This window comes from Antedon bifida, chromosome 8 (genome assembly GCF_963402885.1).
Source record: "Antedon bifida chromosome 8, ecAntBifi1.1, whole genome shotgun sequence".
Classification (NCBI taxonomy): Eukaryota; Metazoa; Echinodermata; class Crinoidea; order Comatulida; family Antedonidae; genus Antedon; species Antedon bifida.
Window position 1 is genome coordinate 16223786 of NC_136233.1, and position 23347 is coordinate 16247132.

General features: G+C 32.8%; 2 protein-coding genes across 3 annotated transcripts in view; one reads left to right on the forward strand and one right to left on the reverse strand.

Annotated features, from left to right (window-relative positions):
* Positions 1-23347, reverse strand: part of LOC144850656 (U3 small nucleolar RNA-associated protein 4 homolog) — a 66702-nt gene that overhangs the window by 38884 nt on the left and 4471 nt on the right. The gene's annotated exons all lie outside the window — the stretch shown is intronic.
* On the forward strand, positions 183-18103 carry LOC144850673 (uncharacterized). 2 transcript variants are annotated; one of them, XM_078708041.1, is made up of 8 exons: positions 183-342; positions 4280-4466; positions 12909-13054; positions 13436-13628; positions 13930-14081; positions 15418-15462; positions 16619-16708; positions 17255-18103. In XM_078708041.1, exons 1-8 carry the CDS (start codon positions 276-278, stop codon positions 17431-17433), a joined length of 1059 nt encoding a protein of 352 aa, XP_078564167.1. In that variant the 5' UTR covers positions 183-275; the 3' UTR covers positions 17434-18103. The 2 variants fall into 2 exon arrangements, with proteins under 2 accessions (XP_078564167.1, XP_078564168.1); XM_078708042.1 differs by lacking the exon at positions 183-342 and adding an exon at positions 3684-3804.

Below are 23347 nucleotides of genomic sequence, written 5' to 3' on the forward strand. Positions count from 1 at the left end.
TAATTCTTCTAAGAAAATCTTGACATGTTGGCCAAAATATACAATATATAATATATAAATTGATATAGTTCAGTGATTAGGCCTATTGACAATACCATTTCTAGTAATAAAAACAAGACCTTTGATATTTGTAAAGATAACATAATTTTGCTTTATGATAGACCTACGTTTAATCACACAGGTGTCACGCACATTGTCGACATAAAGTAGTAGGTCTACGATACATTTTGTGTTTTTTGTGTCTTGAATTGGAAACTATGTTTTGAGCCATTATCATGGCAAACAAATGGAGATTGTTCTTGGTAGGCCTAATGATGTGCTGCTATTTGTGCAGTTCCGAGAGTAAGTAATCAAACTTTTCATGTATATAGGAAACAGCATTACATTTCGAAACTTACGTTTACAGGTAATTGTATTAGAACAGGATGCTGCATGGGAAGAGGGTTCCTTTTCCCGGAACTGAACCTGGCTGCGAGCCATGGTGACGTCAATTTAATCAATCCTATAGTTACGGTACCAAATCCATTTAAACCATGGACCATAGGTCCATGAAATACTGCCTGTACAGCTGTTGTTTTACAGTATAGGTAATAATGGTGCCTGTACAACCTTTGTTGTACAGTATATAAAATACTTCCTGTGAAGCCTTTGTTGTACAGTATAGAAAATACTGCCTGTGCAACCTTTGTTGTACAGTATAGAAAATACTGCCTGTGCAGCCTTTGTTATACAGTATAATACTGCCTGTGCAGTCTTTGTTGTACAGTATATAAAATACTTCCTGTGCAGCCTTTGTTGTACAGTATAGAAAATACTGCCTGTACAACCTTTGTTTTACTGTATAATACTGCCTGTACAGCCTTTGTTGTACAGTATAGAAAATACTGCCTGTACAACCTTTGTTGTACAGTATAATACTGCCTGTGCAGCCTTTGTTGTACAGTATAGAAAATACTGCCTGTACAACCTTTGTTGTACAGTATAATACTGCCTGTACAGCCTTTGTTGTACAGTATAGAAAATACTGCCTGTACAACCTTTGTTGTACTGTATAATACTGCCTGTGCAGCCTTTGTTGTACAGTATAGTACTGCCTGTACAACCTTTGTTGTACAGTATAGAAAATATTGCCTGTGCAGTCTTGTTGTACAGTATAGAAAATACTGCCCATGCAGCATTTGTTTTACAGTATAAAATACTGCCTGTGCAGTTTTTGTTGTACAGTATAGAAAATACTGCCTGTGCAGCCTTTGTTGTGCAGTATAGCAAATACTGCCCGTGCAGAATTTGTTTTACAGTATAAAATACTGCCTGTGCAGTCTTTGTTGTACAGTATAGAAAATACTGCCCGTGCAGCATTTGTTTTACAGTATAAAATACTGCCTGTGCAGTTTTTGTTGTACAGTATAGAAAATACTGCCTGTGCAGCCTTTGTTGTACAGTATAGAAAATACTGCCCGCATTTGTTTTACAGTATAAAATACCGTTCAACTGATTGTACAGTATGTAATAATAAATAATGTTTACATATAGTATAACTATTGTGAAAGGCAATTGCCCGAAGGAGATTATTAAAGTGGGGGAAATTGTCCGAATTAAATGTGAATCAAAGTAAGGCTACTGTATAACCTTCACGCGATTGATACAGAAGACGACGACATTCTCGAGTCTCACGGTGATTATTGTATTTGTACTGCTAGTTTACCAAATAAATACACCTTATTTTCTTCATCATAGTTCATAGTTCCCACAGGAGTCATGTAATAATATTCATTGTTTATTATTACAACAACATCCAGCTAAGTAAATCTAAGAAAATAAACACAGTGAATTCACCCTTAAAAAGGCAACAACAAGTGTTTATGTATTTCAAGGTTCTTTTTACTTCATTAACTTTTTATTTGTAAGTTTCTAATTTTAACATTTACCGTGATAACCTTTTATCTATCACAAAATAAACTTTTAAACCGTGCGATGCAATGAAACGGTGTACGTCCTATTATAGGCTCACTTCACTCAACCTCACTCACCTTCTACCCCACCATTCACTCCCCATCTCTCGCTCCACCTCACCCTCGCTCTATCTCAGACCTTGACCCACCAACCACTCGCTCCACCCACCACTCGCTCCACACCACCTCTTGCTTAATCTCACCTTTCGCTCAATCCCATCTCGCTCCACCCCGGCCCCATTCCTCAATCTTCTCCCCTCTAACTATTCACCCCTCCCCACCATATCTGTTTTCCAATCACTCTTTGACAAACCTTTCAAAAACCAATTGAATACATTTATCTATATTATTGATATACTGGGTTGTTTGCGTAATATTTATCCGAATATACTTACAATTCGAAAACAATCAAGTGTTAAGATCAAGCTACCGTAAACCAAATAAAAATAGAATACTGTATGGCTTTTGATTTGTTTTATTTGTATTATGTCGAGCTCTTTACATATTTTGCCTTTTATTAAATGTTTGTATTTTAAATGATTGTGTTTGGGTTAAAAGGCCACATTTATATGATAACAAAGAGTAATACCAATATTAACAGGCTTCTTTCAATGTTTGTTATTCAAATCAAAAGTTAATATGGAATTGATTTGGTTCCCATTAGGACGCAACAAAAGGACGTAGGCGCAACATGATTAATTTGACCAATCACAAGCAACAGGAAGAGAAGTCTTTCGGTTGTTATTGGTTGAATTGCCTGCGTTGTGTCTATATCCTTGCGTTGCTTTGAAGTGGGAACCAAGCTTTAAGCCATGTTCCCACCATATACGCAACGCACTGACGTAAGCGCAACGCAAACAAGTTGATAATAAAGCGACAGTTCGAATAATGGGCATCGCTTGCGATTGATTACTATAATTATTTTGCTTGTGTTGCGTCTCCAGTGGGAACCAAGCATTAGGACGCAAGCGAATTGACCAATCAAAAGCGATGGCTTATTCGAATATATCGCTTGTGATTGGTCAATTCGCTTGCGGTGCGATTACATCCTTTCGTTGCGTCCACAGTGGGAACTAAGCTTTAAACAGCACGCGGTGTAAGCTCTATAGGTAGAGTGTAGTCTATTAGTGCTTTTTTTTCGCAGAACAGTCCCATAAAAATGATATAATTAGAATAAGCCCATAGGACTTCTTTTCGATATTACAAGCACATTAGACAGCCTAACGATTAAGTGTTTACCGACATATTTCCTTTGTCAACCTGATCCAATAAAGATAATACTACAACAAAAAACCAAAAAAAAACCGGCAAGTGCAAACAAAAAAGGGACACAAATTCTTATTAAGGGCGTTTACACTATTAAAATAAAATACCTAAAGTACTTTTTATCTCATGAAATTTAATATCTAGTACTTAGGCCTAACCACGCATATCCAGCGCAACTCCAGTGCAACTCCAGCGACCCCTTGCAACCAACAATATCATTGTAATGGTTTTATTATATAACAGTAGCACTGTCAACAAAGTACTGGATAATACCATAGAGATATTATAGTGAATAATATGTCATTTTTCGATGTAGGCTTAACACTAACAATGCCTATTCAATAAACTTTAGTTCAGACAAAAACTTTTGTTACTGTTAATGAGCTATATTCTATTAATATATATATTTTGGTTTTTCCACTTTCACACGAAAGTATTCGGTAGTAAAAGAGTACAGGACCATTGCGTCGCGTTTAGTTATGTTAAACTTTTTGCCTCAAGAAGAACAAGGCACAATTCAACAAACGGACAATTCTAAGCAAAATGATTGTATTATTTCTACTAGGAATTACTTCCATGAATGTTGGTGAGTTGCATTATATTTCAGTGCACACACATTACCTCCTTAGACCGGTATTTATATATATTTTATATTTATGTTTGCGTTTTGGGAATAAATCGTAAAATGTAAATGTGCACATCCTTAACCCTAGCCTAAACATACTAATGAATCCAATATAACTATAGCATTGTTTTCGCTGACAGTATAGTATCAACACTAGTCCGAAACCAGCCAGCTCCTAGAAATAATTCGCGGCAATTTCACGATGTACTTATTTCAAATCAAATTATGATGTTTAAGATACAGTTAAAACATTGTTCTATTATAATGTCCTTGAATAAGCCCCCTCGACACCCCTCCACCCCAGGTAAAGGTTATTGGATTCTGTAGACAAATTGTAAACATTGACATATCTAATGATTGATATTGTACGTGTTTAGGAGAAGGGGTGACACCATTCTCTCCTCTGTATAACGCCGTTTTTGTTCATTTTTGTCAGGCCTTGGAGCGACAGCATCGGTTTATTTAGAACCTACCGGGCGAAACAGATTTGAAGGGAAGATTTTCGTGAAATATAATGACACAAAATATACGGTGTGTAGCGTGGGAGTTGAACAGGACCAGGCTAATGTACTATGTCAGATGGCTGGATTTGCAGGAGCCAGCAAGATATATCCTCGTTCTCAGTAAGTAGACACTTACCTATACCAAGATATTCTTTGCTTATACCTACAATATTGCTAATTTTCTATTATGAATCTCTACTGTTTAGTTTATTTGAAAGGTATTAAAATCCATTCCCGAAAATCGTAGCTCAAAACCATACTCAGTGATAGCATCGCAAATATATCATTTTGACAGAAGAACAAAAATACAATCTCTCCTCCACAATGAATGTTTGTAAGGATGTGACACTAAACAAAGTCGGAACGGATATTTTGTACAAGTTTTATTGTACGAAATAGTTCGCTCGCATTGTGCAATAACAACATAGTCTAGTTATTGTGCTCATCAATTCTCATAGAAAATCGATTAAACAACATTTTGCAATAAGCGGGTGTGAAATTCGATAATTCTCTAGCGAAGACAATTGGGGTATTTCCCTAAAAGTAAAAGCAAACACGGATTACTAAGAAATTGAAAATTAGAGGAATTGTCAGGGCCTTAATAATAATTATAATAATATAATTTGGGGATATTATTTTACTAAAAAAAAATATAAAGTTAAAATTAGGCTTTGTATTTTCGTGTGTATACAGTGCTAATCTAGACTGTTGTGGCCTCTTTTCCAGAGTTTTTTTAATAATAAAATAATTATTAAAAATGTGAATAAAAATGAAATTAAGTATACACAAATATTAGGTCACATTATTTTCCCGTTTAGGCTTACTTGATATTTTTTCCCCCCAACAATTTATTTTTGTTTTTATCAAAATAGTTTTTCCAAAATGTAGGCCTATTCTTTGTTTCAAAAATTTATTTTTTATTTTTCTTTTCCATAAAAAAACACCCTGTGCTCAGGGATCACAAACCATAACAAAAACAAAGATATAGGTAAAAAGAAAATGTCACAAATACATTAAACAGATTACTACAGTCATTACTGGGGGCATTCTATTCTAAACTCCATTTCATTAAGAATATAAACATGACATTTCTTTTACTGGAATTATAAATTACTTGATAATTGTATTGTATGGCGATCTTAGTGTTTTGATACACTGTTGGATAATAATTGTTGTTTTTCAATAGTTTACCTTGAAAAATAGAATAATATAGTTGATTAACAATTTTAAATGGTAGGTCTAGATTCATTTTTAAAAAATACACAAATTATTAGATCAAATTATTTTTGCCGTTAACTTGATAATTTGTTGGCTTTCTTTAGTAGTTTACCTTTGACTAATACAATAAGGGTAATTATTTAGTAAACATTTAAATAAAAATGAAATTATTAATAGGTCGCATTGAATAGAAAAAGAACCAAGAGGTGTTTCCGATTCTCGTTCGTGAAATATCTTATTTTGGTTGATGCCACGCAATCGTAATAATAGTCATACTTAAGTCACAAAGTACATTTGTTAAGCTCTGCGTCTACACTATCAAACTTTATGGGGAAAAAATTTGATGTGCCCATATATGGCCATGATGATGTCATATCACTACCATATTTAGGTATATCACACTTTTTTTGTAAAACTATTTTGATAGTGTAGCTTTACAAATGTTTGGTTAACGTTTACTTTCTATAATAGATTGACGCCTATGACGAAGTATGGCAACAAAAGTACCCATACCAAAGACATGAGTATTAACACAGGAAGGGGTTATGATTTATGACAATAAAGGGAGGATATGGATGGGTGAAATATTGCAAAACATTTCTATATAATTAGGAACTATATATCGGACTACTAGAAATGAAAACATATTCGGGGAAATGACTCATGTCTATTTAAAGAGCAATTCAATCCCACACTCATTTAATCAATCCGGGTCGAAAATAGTTCATGCAAATAACAGCTCCCTGGATCATGCAAGGCAGTCTAACAACAGGATACCAGTCAGGGGGGAAAATGGCAAAAGTATTCCTACTTTCTAGGAGTTTTATCAGATAATCTATATTGTTTTGACAACTCTTAAAACATGACCACAGTGCTGATTTTCCAATTTTCATCTAACTGATACTGAACTCGCTGCAAAGATAAGAACTAGTAACAGTTCTTTGATCTTATGTCTGGCTGCGACAAATACCAACAAAAAACTAATGGAACACTAGTAAAATGCTCGAACTGCAGAAACTCATATCACCTGACATGTGTTGACCTAAAGAGGCGACCAAATCCAAAATGGGCATGTCAAAATTGCAAAAAGGATATAAGTTTCATAGTAAAACAACTGAAAGAAAAAGTTGAGACCTTACAGACAAATGTAAACAAAATTTCTACTGAAAACGATCATGTTAAGAAACGGCAAGCAAGTCTAGAAGATGAAAACAAAAAACTAAAGCAACAAATGACAAGCTTAAACGTAAAGGTCAGCAAACTTGAGGGTGATCTTGAGCGATACGGCCGATTAAACACCTCCTCAGATAATATTATTAGACCAGAGAGCACGAATCCAATCCACAAAACCCTTATAATTGGGGACAGTATGCTCAGAGATATGGATAACTCATGGTTTAAGGACACTGATGTCATAGTGAAACGTGGTGCGGTTACCGAAGATATATACCATAAACTACAAGAATCCAAAAACTTAAATTCATATGCAAATATAATTATACAAGTAGGAACAAACGATGTCTCAAATGGTAAGGTGGTAACAGAAATCCAAGAATCAATGGAAAAAATAATCACGATGGTCATGGTGAAGTCACCAACATCGAAGCTTTATATATCAGCAATTCCTCCACGCCCAAATCATATGGATGATATTCAAAGTGTAAATACAGCACTTACCGATCTCAGTACACGGCTGGATACTGGCTTCATAAACATCTCATCAAAATGTGTGTACCAATGTGGCTCAGTTGATGAATCCCTATTCATTGATGGCTTACATTTCAACATAACAGGATCCATACGACTAGCTAAACTATTCTCTGAAAATATTGATGATCTCCAATTTCAATATACAGAGAAATCATCATCCAGGCAACATGCTCAAGAATGTCAAACAAACAGAAATCAAAATACACGCCCCTGGAAACGAAATAGACATGGTTATTATAATCAACAAGCAAGAAATGACAGTTACCAACACTTTAGTTATGGCTCCAAAGAGTCAACCTATATGTATGAACCATGCTGGAAATGTGGACTAAACAACCATCAAGCTTACGAATGCTACTATCAAGAACAGTTAACATGTAAATCATGTGGTCAATATGGTCATAAAGCAAGATATTGTGGTAATGTACATAATTATGATCATTATTATTACGAACGAAAAAATTGACCAAAGAGTCTAAGAAGTACATTAAAGTCACAGTCCGAAAAGGAGACTAACAATACTACTGAATGTTCCCAGGCCATAGATGATGTATTAATTAATGATAACCACTCATATGTAATAAATAATAGGAATAATATAATAACAGATATAAACCAAATAGGAAAAAAAGATCCTCATATATTTGAGGAACTAAATCAAAAGGGTTTTATATTTGCACATTTAAATATACGTAGCCTAGACTTACATTTTGATGAATTGCAACGTATTCTAAATAACAACAATTTCAATGTTTTTGGCTTAAGCGAAACATTTCTAGATAATACATTTATTGATGAAGATTTTCATGTTGACAATTATATATTACACAGACTAGATAGACGTAAAACTAAAAAAGGTGGAGGTGTAGCACTCTATATAAACCTAAAAACCAACCACAAAATTAGGAATGATCTAATGTGTAATGAACTCGAACTCCTATCTATTGAAATAGTACGTGATAAATGTAAAAATCTAATTGTTCTATTGTGGTATAGACCTCCAAATACTACAGCAGTTCTTTTTGAATATTTACAAAATATATTTCAAAAGATTGAACTGGAACACAAAGATATTATGATGATGGGAGATTTAAACTGTGACGTTATGTCTGACAATCCACATTGCTACACAAAGAAACTAATTGAATTAAGTGAAAATTTTAATCTAAAACAGATCATTGAAGAACCAACACGTATAGAAAAACATTCCTCTACATTAATAGATGTTATGTATTTCTCAAATGTTTCTAAAATATTAAAGTCTGGAGTTATCCACGTCGGCTTAAGTGACCACTCAATGCCGTTCGCTATAATAGGGAAAGGGGCGAAAAATAATAAAGATTCCAATAAAACAAATAAAATTAATAAACAGGATCATAATTATAAAATGACACGAAACTTTAAAAAATTTAATGAAGACAGTTTTTTAAACGATTTATTAATGGTAAATTGGAATGGTATTACCGCCAGCGGCGACGTAAGTCAGAGTGCCAAACTTCTCGAAACTACACTAACCAACATTTTAGATAAACATGCTCCTTGGAAAAAACACAGGGTACGTAAAAAAACAGCTCCTTGGCTATCTGATGATGTAATTGAAAAGATGAGAGAAAGAGATAAACTCAAAAGAGAATGTAAACATTCTAAAAATGAATCACTCTGGAAAAGGTACAGAAAGTATAGAAATATGTGCAATAAATTAATACGTAAAAGTAAAGCTAATTTTATTCAAGAAAGTATAAAAGAAAATAAAAACGATGTAAAAAAAACATGGGATACCATAAGATATATTATATCGTCAAAAAAGAAAACTCAAACTATTCAAACAATTTGCAATGGTAATGGCGATGTCCTCTATAAAGCTAAGGACATCGCAAATGAAATTAATACATTTTTCTCAAATATAGGTTCAAATCTTGCATCACAAATACATGAGCCAATAAATGATATAAATTATGATGAAATCGATGCTTTCACCGAAAAAAATTTTGAATTCGAACACATCACATGTGAATTTGTATATAAATACTTAAGTAATCTTTCAAAAAACAAAGCCACTGGTCATGACAACTTACCACCGGGCATTCTAAAACTGTCTGCCCCGATTATATCCCCAACAATTACAAGAATCATAAATCACTCCTTCACAACATGTAAATTCCCAAATACGTGGAAAATAGCAAAGGTCACGCCAATTTTTAAGAATGGTGAAAAAACTAACCCTAATAATTATCGTCCCATTTCCGTCCTACCTATACTTTCAAAAATAATTGAACGAGTCGTTTTTAATCAACTTTATGCTTTTTTGAATAATAATAATCTGTTATGTATAAATCAATCAGGTTTTCGACCATCATACTCAACATCTACTGCACTTACAAAAGTGACGGAAGACTGGTATAGTGCAATAGACGAGGGTAAGCTGGTCGGAATCTGTTTACTAGATTTTAAAAAGGCCTTTGATACGGTAAACCATAACATACTATTAAGCAAATTGAGACTTTATGGTTTAAGTAAATATGTTTTAAAATGGTTCGAGAGCTATCTGTCTGAGCGAAAGCAATTCACAAATGTAAATAATACATTGTCTGATTATACACACATCCAATGTGGAGTGCCTCAGGGGTCAATCGTGGGCCCACTTGCTTTCCTCTTATATATAAATGACCTATCGAAAGTTGCAAACAAATGTAAAATAAGTATGTATGCTGACGATACTATAATTTATTGTTCTTCAAAAAATGAAAATGAAATATACCAAAGTATAAATGAAGAACTTATACAAATCCACGATTGGCTAAAAAATAATAAATTGAGTCTAAATGTCTCTAAATCCGAGTTCATGTTGATCGGATCGACAAACCGATTGGCAACCATCAAAGAAAAAAATAGATCAGTTAATATAGATAATGCTCTTGTACCACGCGTTCGATATTGCAAACATCTCGGTATCATAATAGACGAACATTTATCATGGAAAAATCAGATTGAATACATTCGAGGTAAAGCTCTAAATGGATTGGGTATGCTCAGACGATGTAGCTATTATTTTCCACAAAACATTTTAAAACATATTGCAAACTCTATTGTAATACCTTACTTGAGCTATTGTAACATCATTTGGGGAAATAGTAGTCAAACTCTAATGAAAAGAGTTCAAACTATCCAAAACAGAACAGCTCGAATCGTGTGTGGTCTAACATGGGACACACCTAGTAGTGAGGCACTAAGACAAATTAATTGGTCAACTTTATTTTATCAAGATAGATATGAATGTTGTATGGTTATATATAAGGTTTTGACAGATAATGCCCCACCTTACCTAAATAATGTATTTACATACAATGATATAAATTATAATCTAAGGCACAGTGATACACATCTATTCATCCCGAAGCCAAAAACCGATTTTAAAAAACGAAGTCTGTCTTATCGTGGAGCAATTATATGGAATAGTCTCAATGTTGATACCCTTCCAAATTCAGTTAAGTTGTTTAAAACGTATCTGAAAAATGCATTGTAAAACATAATGGTATGGTAATTTACGATGGTGTACATCCAACTTTTAAAATGGCTAAATATCATGTAAAATGTGTGTTTTATCACTATTATTTTAAGGTAAATGAAATCAAAAAGATTTATTATGTATTACAGTAGAATCCCCATAAATTATACACTTCGATAAGGGTTCCCGTTTACACGGGAAGTACCGGTATGGTGTACCCTAAATAGAGGTGTCAGATGAAGGGAATTCTGCTGTAATTTTGTTTCTTTTCAATTTCAATTTTTTCGTTTCTTTCGTATTTATATGGTGTTGGTTTTTTTTGTAATACAGTATCACGAACTTGTGTAAAAACAATCAATGTTGATTGAACGAGTTGTGCTGTACATCAGTCTCGTGTCTAAATAAAGTTTATATATATATTGTACTATATACACATTCTCCGCGGCGCGCGGTGTCTGTAAGGGGTGGAGTAGAACTGGTCGTATCGCATCCACAGATAAAACATTTGTTCCCTGGAGCTTAGCGTCCTGTTCTAAGATTGCCTTGGTGCTATGCCTAATTACTAGGTCTACTAGATAACTAGGGTATAACAAGTTAACATAACATAATACCATAGAATATGTGTTTCATTACTTTCATTATTTATTTCGCTTTTTTTCATCAATTTAAATAAGGATAGGCCTAATCTTCAGACGAGACTCAATGCGTTAAAAGTTCCGGTCACGCTAAGTCCATTAGACAAACGCTGTTTATATCAATCAAGAAGCATTTTGTAATATTTAACGACAGAATTTCGTGATATTATTTGAACAAATTTTACGGATAACTGGCATCTACTCTCATCACCATACTTTGACGTCATCTTATAATATAATTAGTATTATTATCTCATAAAATAATACAAATATTATACATTATCAATTTATCAAATCCGTTTACAAGGGATATTGGATTTCCTATGTCTGTGCATAGAGTATAATATCTTTATGGTTTGTGATTGAGCAAATTAAAATGTTGAATTTGATTTCAAAATCATGTTCATTGCGTAAATATCTTTTAAATGTTTTGAGAAGCATTTTGTAAACAGAATTTCCTGATATTATTTGCACAAATGTTACGGATAACTGGCATCTCCTCTCATCACCATACTTTGACGTCATCTTATAATATAATTAGTATTATTATCTCATAAAATAATACAAATATTATACATTATCAAATTATCAAATCCGTTTACAAGGGATATTGGATTTCCTATGTCTGTGCATAGAGTATAATATCTTTATGGTTTGTGATTGAGCAAATTAAAATGTTGAATTTGATTTCAAAATCATGTTCATTGCGTAAAATATCTTTTAAATGTTTTGAGAAGCATTTTGTAAACAGAATTTCCTGATATTATTTGCACAAATGTTACGGATAACTGGCATCTCCTCTCATCACCATACTCTGACGTCATCTTATAATATAATTAGTATTATTATCTCATAAAATAATACAAATATTATACATTATCAAATTATCAAATCCGTTTACAAGGGATATTGGATTTCCTATGTCTGTGCATAGAGTATAATATCTTTATGGTTTGTGATTGAGCAAATTAAAATGTTTAATTTGATTTAAAAATCATGTTCAATGCGTAACAAATTTAATGCCAATTTCTTCATTAAATGTTTTTAGAAGCATTTTTTTAATATTTCACGACAGAATTTCCTGGTATTATTTGCACAAATTTTACGGATAACTGGCATCTCCTCTCATCACCATACTTTGACGTCATCTTATAATATAATTAGTATTATTATCTCATGATAACAGTGCACGTTAAAGAACTTGGTACACTATTCGAAAAGAGTAGGGGATCGTCCCCCGGTGTGCTGATCTGGTAGGCGCTGCACTGCTGGCTGCCGTGGGTCCGTGGAGGGACTAATTTCCTCAGTTTCCAGTTAAGCCTAAATAAGCCATAAATACCTTTACCTTTATGAAATAAAAAATACTAAATTATCAAAACCGTTTACAATGAGTACTGGATTTCCTGTGTTTGTGACAAACTAAAAATGCTGAATTTGATTTCAAAATCACGTTCATTGCGTAAAACATTCAATATCAATTTCTTCACACTGTAGATGTTTTGACGAAACTAACCATGATGAATCGATGGTGATGTTGTCAAATTGCGACAATTCAACAAACACCTCGAATTATTGCTTCCGATTGGCTGATTGTGACTGCTACCGAAAACGATATCAGCTAGGTCTCAGATGCTATGGGGGTACGTAAATATCAGACATATCATTTGTTTTAGAACACCCGATCTGAAATACAATAGAACTCCTTCGAGGACCATCCGAGATGTCCTTTTAGTATCCCTTTCTAGTCCCTAGGCCTTGTACGTCCATAGAGGTGTCCCTTGAATGTGTCCCATAAGGAGGGGTCCTACTGTATTCAACTAAAATCAAAAGATACCCGATTTCTAATTTCATATTTAAAAAGAAATTTTGTTGTAAATGAAGAGAGGTGAGGAGTGGTTAGGGAGGATGACATCCTTTCATGGAAAAGAAATAGCATTTTCAATTCATTCTAATCCAAACAAACAAACAAAGTATTTTCAAGTGGTCTCAACAAAAATTGTTGTTTTATTTGTTGTTGACAGAAGGGGCATTAGAGTTGAAATCAAATCAAACAGTGGATAGAGATGGTGTTTTAACAAGTGGCGTAGTAACTGTCTATACAAACGGTTCCTGGTTTATGGTTAACTGGAGGAATAGTCCAACTACAAGGAACTTTGTTTGTCCGACGATCGGACTTCTTAACAACAATAAAACACGACAATATAAAAAAGAATAGTAAGTAATATTTAATCGAAATAACACAAAAACTAAATAAAAATTCAAATTACTAATTTCAAAGTGTAATATTTATTATCACTGCAGTATCACAAGCGACGGATCATTGGTCAACTCGCTTGCGTTGCGCTTACGTTGAATTGCGTTTTGTCCTAGAACCGAGCTAAATTTAGAGCATGGTAATTGCATGTATATTATAAAAAAAGGTACTTAAAAGACTACAACGAAGTAATACATTCTATTAAAAAATATTTTTAGAACTAGCCAATGTCTGAACATTTTTTATGAATTTAAATTACAGTTTTCAGTACGGCATCACAAACGTTACTAATCCACCGTACAAATGGACATGTCCACGCACTGGTTATGGAAAGTTCGACAATTGTAATAGAACTGAATTGGATAGGAAGCCGAGTAGTTACCATATACTAACTATAGATTGTGTATTACCAGGTATACTATGTACTACTAATATACTATGTATGTAGTGATAATACGTGATAATTTATTATTGTATGGTGAAACAGAAAACTCTCGCGGGAGGTGTGGAAGGGGAGAGGGGGGGGGGGGGTGGGGTTCTGGCTTTAGCTGATCTGCAGACAGACAGTATCCTATCGATAAGTTAAGGTATGGTCCGCCATTAATGCCAAAGGTTTGAATAGTAGCCCATTATGACAACACACGGCAGCTGAGTAAAGAAGATGGAAGCAATTGATGATTATGAGACATACATGATCGTCTGTCTGACAAAGGGACCATAACGTCACAAATAAAAATATCGATGAGAACAAGCATGGCAAGATGTTTGTTTAAAATGACACAGACTGAATGCCAAGGGATACAAGGAAGTATAATAAAATAATAATAAACAACATAATGATAATAAGGATATTTCCAATTAAGCAACGGCAACAGCTGTCCATACAATTTTAATATGGGTTTCATTTATTAGCAATACCAAAACTGACAATTGACGTTATATTGAAAAATCAAAATCAATTCAACCTAGTAAAGTTTGTCTTCACTTTTTTTATAAATCCTCTGAAGGTACACATATGGACATTAATTAACATAAATGTCCAAATTATAACTGAACCAAATCGGTCAATTATGTCTAGAGGATAGAATTTGCCAACTCAAACTTAATCATGTTCATAAGATTTTTTTATGAAAAAACAGTACCTTATTTGACTGAAAAGTTTAAAAGAGTTTCATCTAACCACCATTATATGACTAGAAGTAATGTCAATGGTTTTTCAGTTCCTAAATCTGATAGTCAAATATCTAAAAACGTTTTATTATACAGGCATAAAGGCATGGAATAACCTACCTCATTCCATTCAGCAAATAGAAAACAAATTTAATTTTTAGAAAAATGTTAAATCACATTTCTGTTCAACCAAATAATAAAGTCAATCATAGTCTTTTAATTTAACTTGTTTTATTATATTATTGTTTTTCTTATATTTACGTGTTTAATGCAATACTTTGTAATTTTTATATTTTTTATTTTAGAAAGGATCCCAATGGAAATAAGCTAATAAGCTTTTTGGGCTATCCTGGAAAATCTTTTATAAATATATTATTTGTAATGTCAGTAAATTGTCAGTAATGTATGTTATCACTTTGTATTTTATGATGATTTTCCTAATAAATTCAAATCAAATTCAAATTCAAATCAAATCAGTCCAGGTGTATTGTACACCCTATGAAACTTTGAAAAAAGTACATGTATTTTTTCCCCATAAACTATCTCAATATTTATTCATGTCGTTTATTTTTTTTCTAGCGAATAATCAGTTACCAAATTATCGTCTTTGCTACGATGATCAAGGCAAGTTGATGATATAGTTATTTATTTTGTTTATGTGGATTACCAACTGGTCTCCGTATGGGATTAAAACATCAAGTATCAAGTATCATTATTGTCATTTGTTTTAAGAAAAAACATAGAAATTATGTTTGCTCTGTTGGCGGAGCACAATATCCAACGGACACAACACGAACTCTAAACAAAAACATTACACAAAGTGTCTACATGATGTTTAAGCCTCTAATAGCTCCTGGAAAGAAACTATTTGTAAATCGTGCCTTATTGGCCTTAAAAGAACGAAATCGCCGACCGCTGCGCATCAACTGGAACATACTAGAGGCCGGATGAAATTGATCATCTTTGATAGCCACTGCCTTTTTCACAAAACATATAATTATTGTCCACAGTATGTGATTAAAACATATATTGCTCACAGTATGGGATTGAATATGATTTTTTAGATAGATTATCCACGTTCTCTGTATGGATTAGATAGATTATCATGGTCTTAGTATGAGATTAAACATGGTATTTGATGGATTATCCTCGGATTTAGTATGATATTAACATAATACTTGATAGATTATCACGGTCTCTGTATGGGATTAACAAATATATATTATCTGGATTAAGTATAGGATTCAATATGATTTTTTAGGTAGATTATCCACGGTCTCTGTATAGAATTAAACTTATAGATTATCACGGTCTAGTATGTGATTAAACATGATATTTGATGAATAATCGCCGGATTAACATAATACTTATTACGGTCTTCTATGGAATTATATATATTTTCTATGGATTCAGTATGGTTTTTTGATAGAATAACTACAGTCTCATGTATGAGATTATATATGGTATTTGCTGGATTATCCACGGTTTTATATGGGATTAAGTTAATAGTATGGGATTAATCATGATATTAGCTGAATTATCAACGGTCTCAGAATGGGATTAAACATGGTATTAGATGAATTATTCATTCAGTTCAATATATTACACTTTAGTAAAAGTGATTAACTATCTGATAACAAAGAGACGTAACGAGTATAGTTTATCAACAGCTTATGCACAAAGACATTTATCGTGAGATTTTATAACTAAATCAATATTGATATTGTACGATAGCAATTATTATGTAAATTCAACTTATCAGTAATGTTTTATATTATAGTGACCGAGAACCAATACATTGAACCAGGACGACGCCATTGTATCGAACGAGTTCCTTCAACTACAATGTCATTACCCCTAGATGTTGAACGTACGTATTAAAATGACTACATTTATGATTTAAAATTTGACTATAATTGTGACAGTAGCATGATTTGATGGAGATTAATGCCCCCCCCCCACCCCCCCCCCCCCCACTACCCCGGAAAAAAATAATTAAAAACATGAATATACCATTTTAATGTCACAAAATTCACTTTGATCTAAAAGTGATTAAACAAAGTTATAGCCATATACCTGAAAAACTGTAATTTAAAGCAAAACATCAAATTGTCTGTCAGACAACGGCTTTTTGGTTAAATTAACAGCTTATTGTGTCTTTTTATAAGTTAAATCTTTATTTGTGTTCTTTTATTTCTACGGAAGTGACTAATAATGGAACATTCAAAAAGTCTTATTTTTTTTAATTGTTAATATTTTTTGGGGATAATAATACAAAGATGATGTAAACATTGAGATAACAATTATGATGATAATTATTATGATAACGATGATGAAAAAACTCCAATTATAATTGTAATCAAATGCTAATAATAATATACTCATCTAATAATAACTAGTTTCTTTTTCACTTTAGAATCGCAATCGAAAAATGATTTGAAATTTAAAATTCCACTACCGATTGTATGTGCGACACTAATCATATTACTAGTAGTGGTGGTGGTGGTATGGAAACGGAAAGTTATACGAAGCAGAAATGACAACGGCGACGATTCCGATCCGGCTCGGAATGAGTCCACCTATCCCATGATATGAGGCACTATAATGATGACGTCAAGTTACGGTTTAGACGAGAGGTTGAAAGTAGAACGATTGTTATTATTTTTATTTCGATTCTACAAAAAGAAGATAGAAAGTCACCAATGCATAGTATTATACGTATTTTGTCGCATTATTGTTTTGTTCAAACAAATGTACTTTTTAGCTGCTAACGTGTGGGATGTTATGGTATAGACCTGTGTTGCAATACAAATCAATTAGAGTGCAAAAATAGAACAAAATCACAATATATATAATTTCAATTGTAGGCCTATGCTTACATAAAATAAACTTTTTTTGTTTGGCGCGCTCTCACACGAGAGTAAGTCTATTCGATCGACAGCGGCAATTTCTAATCAAACTGGCTTACCAAATGGCGCCTTTTATTGAAATTGTATGATACTTTCTCTCTGGTAATGTAATAAAATGATTAAAATCAACTATCATGGTGGACCGTGTCACAACAGACTGAAATACGTGGTACTCTCTACTTTTAAAATGATAAGTGTCCACTCGACCAAAGTGTAAAAAGTGTTTACTCAAAAAGTACGATGGCCTGGCGGTACATTACATTAGGACAACATTAGAGGAAAAATGGCAAAATCAGCACTGTGGTCATGTTACAAGAGTAGTCAAAACTATATAGATTATCTGATCCGACTGTTATTAAGTACATTATTAAAGTTGTAAAAAAATGTATGGAACGCCGTGTACGTAAGTAAAAACCTTATGGTGCGACGAAATTAACAAAAAATCATCGATTAAAAGTTTGCTACTAAAATACAAGGAAGTGTAAAGTAAATAAAGTATAACAAAGTATACATTATAGTTATATACGCCTAAATATCACCGTATGTAATTTGTTTTATTGTACAAATTTGTATATAATGTTGTAACCTACATCTCAATATTGTACTTTCGATTTTAAAGAAAAAAATAAATGTAAGTTTAGTTCCGTAAACGTTTTGTTTTATGCAGGATAATAACTTTGCAAAAATTTAACTGAGATAATAGGGTTAAATGAACACAATAGACACTCAACAACAATTGTACGGGAATAAAATACAACATATATTAACTGTATAGGCCTAGTAATAATTCGAGTAGAATTTCAAAAAGTCTTTTAAAATGGGATAAACCCCGCAGGCGAAACCTGTCAATCATAATGGATATAGTTTAAAAACAAGACAAACAATAGTTTCGGTATACAGTGGCTAACGGAAGGGGTGTTGACGCGGGGCAGGATTTAATTATATAGTTCGTGTGTTACAGGCCTAGCTGATTGTAATCTGCGAGACTTTTGGTGTTCACACAATAGCACTTACTCATGATGCTATAGGGCATTTGCCTTTCTTTTGTGTTCAATAATAATTTGGAGATGAAAACAAATATTTTACTTTGAAACAAGATATCACTTTTTAGAGTGGAGAGCTTGTGTCGTAATTGTGTGTTTACTAGGGAACTTTACTTCCGTGGTGTTTACAATCAAAATTAAATACACAACCGGCACCTATTACGTTAGTTGAATACATATCCATTAGCGTGAATTTCATAAAATGAATATATAGTACTGCACTTCCCAGTTAAAACCTCACCTCCACCATTTCAGGTCGGTGATCGAATAACAATCTAATGGAACAAAAATGAACAGGGAAAAAACAACATTTGTATACCGTGCAACCATGGAGAAATAATGTATTTCTCTATGGTGCAACTAAGGCATGGAAAATCAATTGTTTAAAGAATTGTATAATTTGTACAAAAAAATTGTAAAAAACAAATAATATTTTGTCGCTTTTTTGCCGTTTTTAGGCCTTTTATATTGGTTCATTTTATTGTTTTGTGTTTTCTTAGAAATAATATGCTAGTAGGCCTAATCCACTTTTAAAATGATAAAAGACAATAAAAACAATAACATCGTTGTATTGTAACGATATTATTTCTCTTACTAATCATGACGTCATTTGATTTGGACGTGTGAAAATATATATTCAACAAAGGCAGTTGGTTATGGTTGGTTATGGTTATCCTATAATAGTTATAGGATGGAAACTTTTTCGATTTCTTTTGTTTTCAGTAGGAAAATGTATGTTTATCTAATGATCGTCGTAGTATAAGTAAGTAGTATAAATGGGCCTGTATTAAAGATTGAATATTTGATAGAAGATAAAGAAAAGGAAACCAAAACTTCCGAGTATTATTCATTATTGAGGCCTGTTGTGTAATATATGTATTATAGTTCTTTCCACATGTTATTTTAACTAGTGTAGAAATATATTGGTATGACTGTATGTTTTTGTGAGTATTTTCCTATATGACGTAAGTAACATTTGGCTCCGAGTCAAAAATAATAAACACATTAGTTTTGTTTTGATATTAATAAGTTCTGGTATGAGCATGGTATGAGTGTAATGGTAGGCCTACCGTAGCTCATCACAACCTATTAGTATTAATCAGCGGACGAGTTTAATTACCAATTATTTCGCAATTTCGAAGTATTATTAAGCTAAGAAACACATCATATTATTATCTTTTCTAGTGTTTGTGTGCATGACATTTTTTCATTACAAAAAATATGGAAGAAGAATTGAGAATTTTAACCTTGAATCTATACCTCTTTGGTTTCTGTTTATAATTAAAAGTATAAATTTATACAAAAACTAGTTAGCCGATACTTACGGATAGATACGATGTTAATTAAAATGTAAAAATAAAAGATGGCGGTAAAATAAATGAATAAAATATTTCTTTTTAAACTATCTTATTTTTGTTTTTGTTTGTGTTCGAGTAGAGAGGCTATACACTCAGGGGAGGAATATTATATATTATCATCCCTTTTCACCAAGACAAAAAGCATGAAATGAAAAAAGAGGAATGCAAAAGTTTGAAAGTTCGATATTTAGAATGATAGCATGAAATGATATATTTAATGAAAACCGTAAGGTTAGAGTCCATACACAAACAAATACAAATACATATAAATGAATTTTTCATAAAATAAGGATATGAACAAATCAAATAAATGTTTATATTGTACAAAGCTTAAAAACAAACAAGGTTATGTAAAGAGAGGGATTCAAAATAAGCAAAGTTTTAAAGAAGGGACCCTTAAAAACAATAAGAAGTTAACTAACAAAATAAATAAAAACAGGGATAATTTACTGATAATAGTGAAATATGTATAAGTGAAACAATAAAACGATTAAAAGAAAACATTATCAATAGTAATTTATTTAAAATATTAAATTTCTTAAGGCACTTTGTCAAATGAATAAGTAGTTAGGCCGCCTACATACATTTTTTAAGGGAATGTAAATTACATTTTTAGAGTATTCCATAAACTTAACTCCAGATAACTAAATTTATGTATACCATAATAAATTTACTGTTTAAACTTTATTCTGATAAAAATGTCTAACCTAACCAAAAATCTAAGCTGCGCTAATCATTTCTCTCATTAACAATTTGATGCATACATTTGTCCCATTGTAATACGTTTTTTTGAGAAATAAGTCTATTTAAGGTTAAACAACATTCTGCGAAATATTAAAATTCATGATGTATTGTGTAATGGGAAAGGGAAATCCCCGTTGTGGAAATACAGATACATAGCGGTGAGACTCTGGTGGAACATGATACCTATAGATATATAAAAACAAGTCTGTTGGAGCCTGGATAGAGCCATTCATCAGCACTCCAGCGCAAAATTCCGCGAATTATTATACGTGAAGATATGAAGTGTTTATGTTGTATTGTATTGGCTCAGGGAAGCGACAGCATTTTATCTACGCAGCCATGACTCATCGTTGATATTATAGAGCAAAGTGTGCATCAATTTCGAAATGCGGACTGTATACATATTATACAGTACATTTAACTTGCATGCAGGAGCGAATCTATGGGAGGAGGGGGAGAGAGGTGAATGGGCATTCATTGGGCTGGTTAGGAGGTGAATTGAACGGAAATGAGTAGCCTAGGCCTGTACATCCTACACATGCCTCTCTCCCTGTAATTAGCAATATTTTATCCTACCACAATTTAACATTTACATCAACTGCACACAATTCCATTCTGAATGCTAAGACTGTTCTAGTACGCCTATATTTTTTATATTCGTGTTAAATAACTAATATTATTTTTACCTATAATATACACCTATGTATATTTGTATACTGCCTTTACTCTTTAACTCAATTATATATCACTGTTTTTTTTTATTCAGCGGCTCTTTTTTATTGTCAATATTTATTATTTTTTCAAAGATGTATACATTAGCTTAAATATCTCTGCTCTGCGTAGCACAGACCTTAAAATATGCATCATCCGTGTACATGCATAATTATGTTGGGGGTGCATATGAAAATAAATAAGAATTGAATTTTTTTGTCATTAACCCATCCACAACACCCGGAGTTGCGAAATTCAAATTGTTTTAAGTGATAATTTTATGAACGATTCATTTCTTCGAACATATTTACCTTTTAATTTGTTCTCATGTTACTTGAATGCGGAATACGTGCGTGTCGTACAAGCAAAATACCAGGTAATGACAAGTGTATAATACCTATGAAATGTTATTGCAGTATTCCTGTCTCTAAATCTGTTTGAGGAGCACTTAACAGAGCAAGTTTGATAGTAAGATTATGAAACAATGACGATTCCAATAATTTGATAATTAATTTACAAAGTAGACATGTTAGAATAAATATGTTATTGGGGCTAAAGGATAGTAGCCCATGATAGTATAGTTTACTTAACGGCGGCGTGGGCGGGTGTACCCAACATTTACAGGTTACAGTGAAACACCACACACTAAAAAAAAAAGGTGCAAATCTCTACCTAAAAAGGTGCAAACCGATGCAACAATAGCAGCTCCCTTAAAGGTGCACAACTGCACCTTTGGCGGAAGGTGCAATTTTGAACCCTGATAAAGGGTGCTATAATGCTCCTTTGGAGTTCACATTTGCACCATATAAGGTGTAATTTTCTACCCTAAAAGGTGCAAACGAAATGCAACAATAGCAGCTCCCCAAAGGAGCAAAATTCAACCTCTTAATAAAGGTGCAACTTTACACCCTAATAAAAGGTTCAATAATGCTCTTCTAAGATTCAAATTTCTGTTAAAAAGGTGCACAAATAAAAATCACTAAAATACAAAAAATATTGATTAAGCTTGGTATAATTTTATTCAACTTTAAAACATTACATTATTCAATTCAACTGCTGAATTAATGGATGGCAATTACCAGTCTCTGCACCTTAAATAGAGTGTGGCCATCTCTTCTCAAACCAACAATAGGCCTATTGCTAAAAGTATCTAATGATGACATCTTTGACAGTATTCTCTTCTTATATATCTGAAACAGTGTTCTTGATGTCTGGTTCACCTTTTCCGAACATTTTCACCTGATTATGTACTTTCCTAAAAAGCATGAAATAGGAAGGGAAACTATTATATTAATATTATCATTAATATGACAACATCATACAATACATTATTGACATTGTTCTGATTTTTAAAGTCAAATTACCTTGTCCACATGCTTCACATACTTTAAAGTATGTTCCTCTCCCTTTCCTCAGCTCGTAGTATACTAGAGTATTACGGTACATGTGGTCACATTTCTTTCTCCTTTTCTGAACATCTTCATTGCTGCTGATCAGAGCAGAGGTGCTCTTTCATGTTTAAACTTATTTTATCCCTCCATGACATCATGTAGGCTGTAACTATAATTAAAAATAATGTGTATAAGAATTTAATATAGGCCTACTAGGCCTAATAATACCCAGCTACTGTAACTAATATTAATAACTAGGCCCCTAGCCTTCCTAGCTAGGCCTATTATTAATTATAGGCCTAGCCGGCTAGGCCTAGGAGGTCTGCTTTTTTAATTAAGCTTAAGGTCTACCT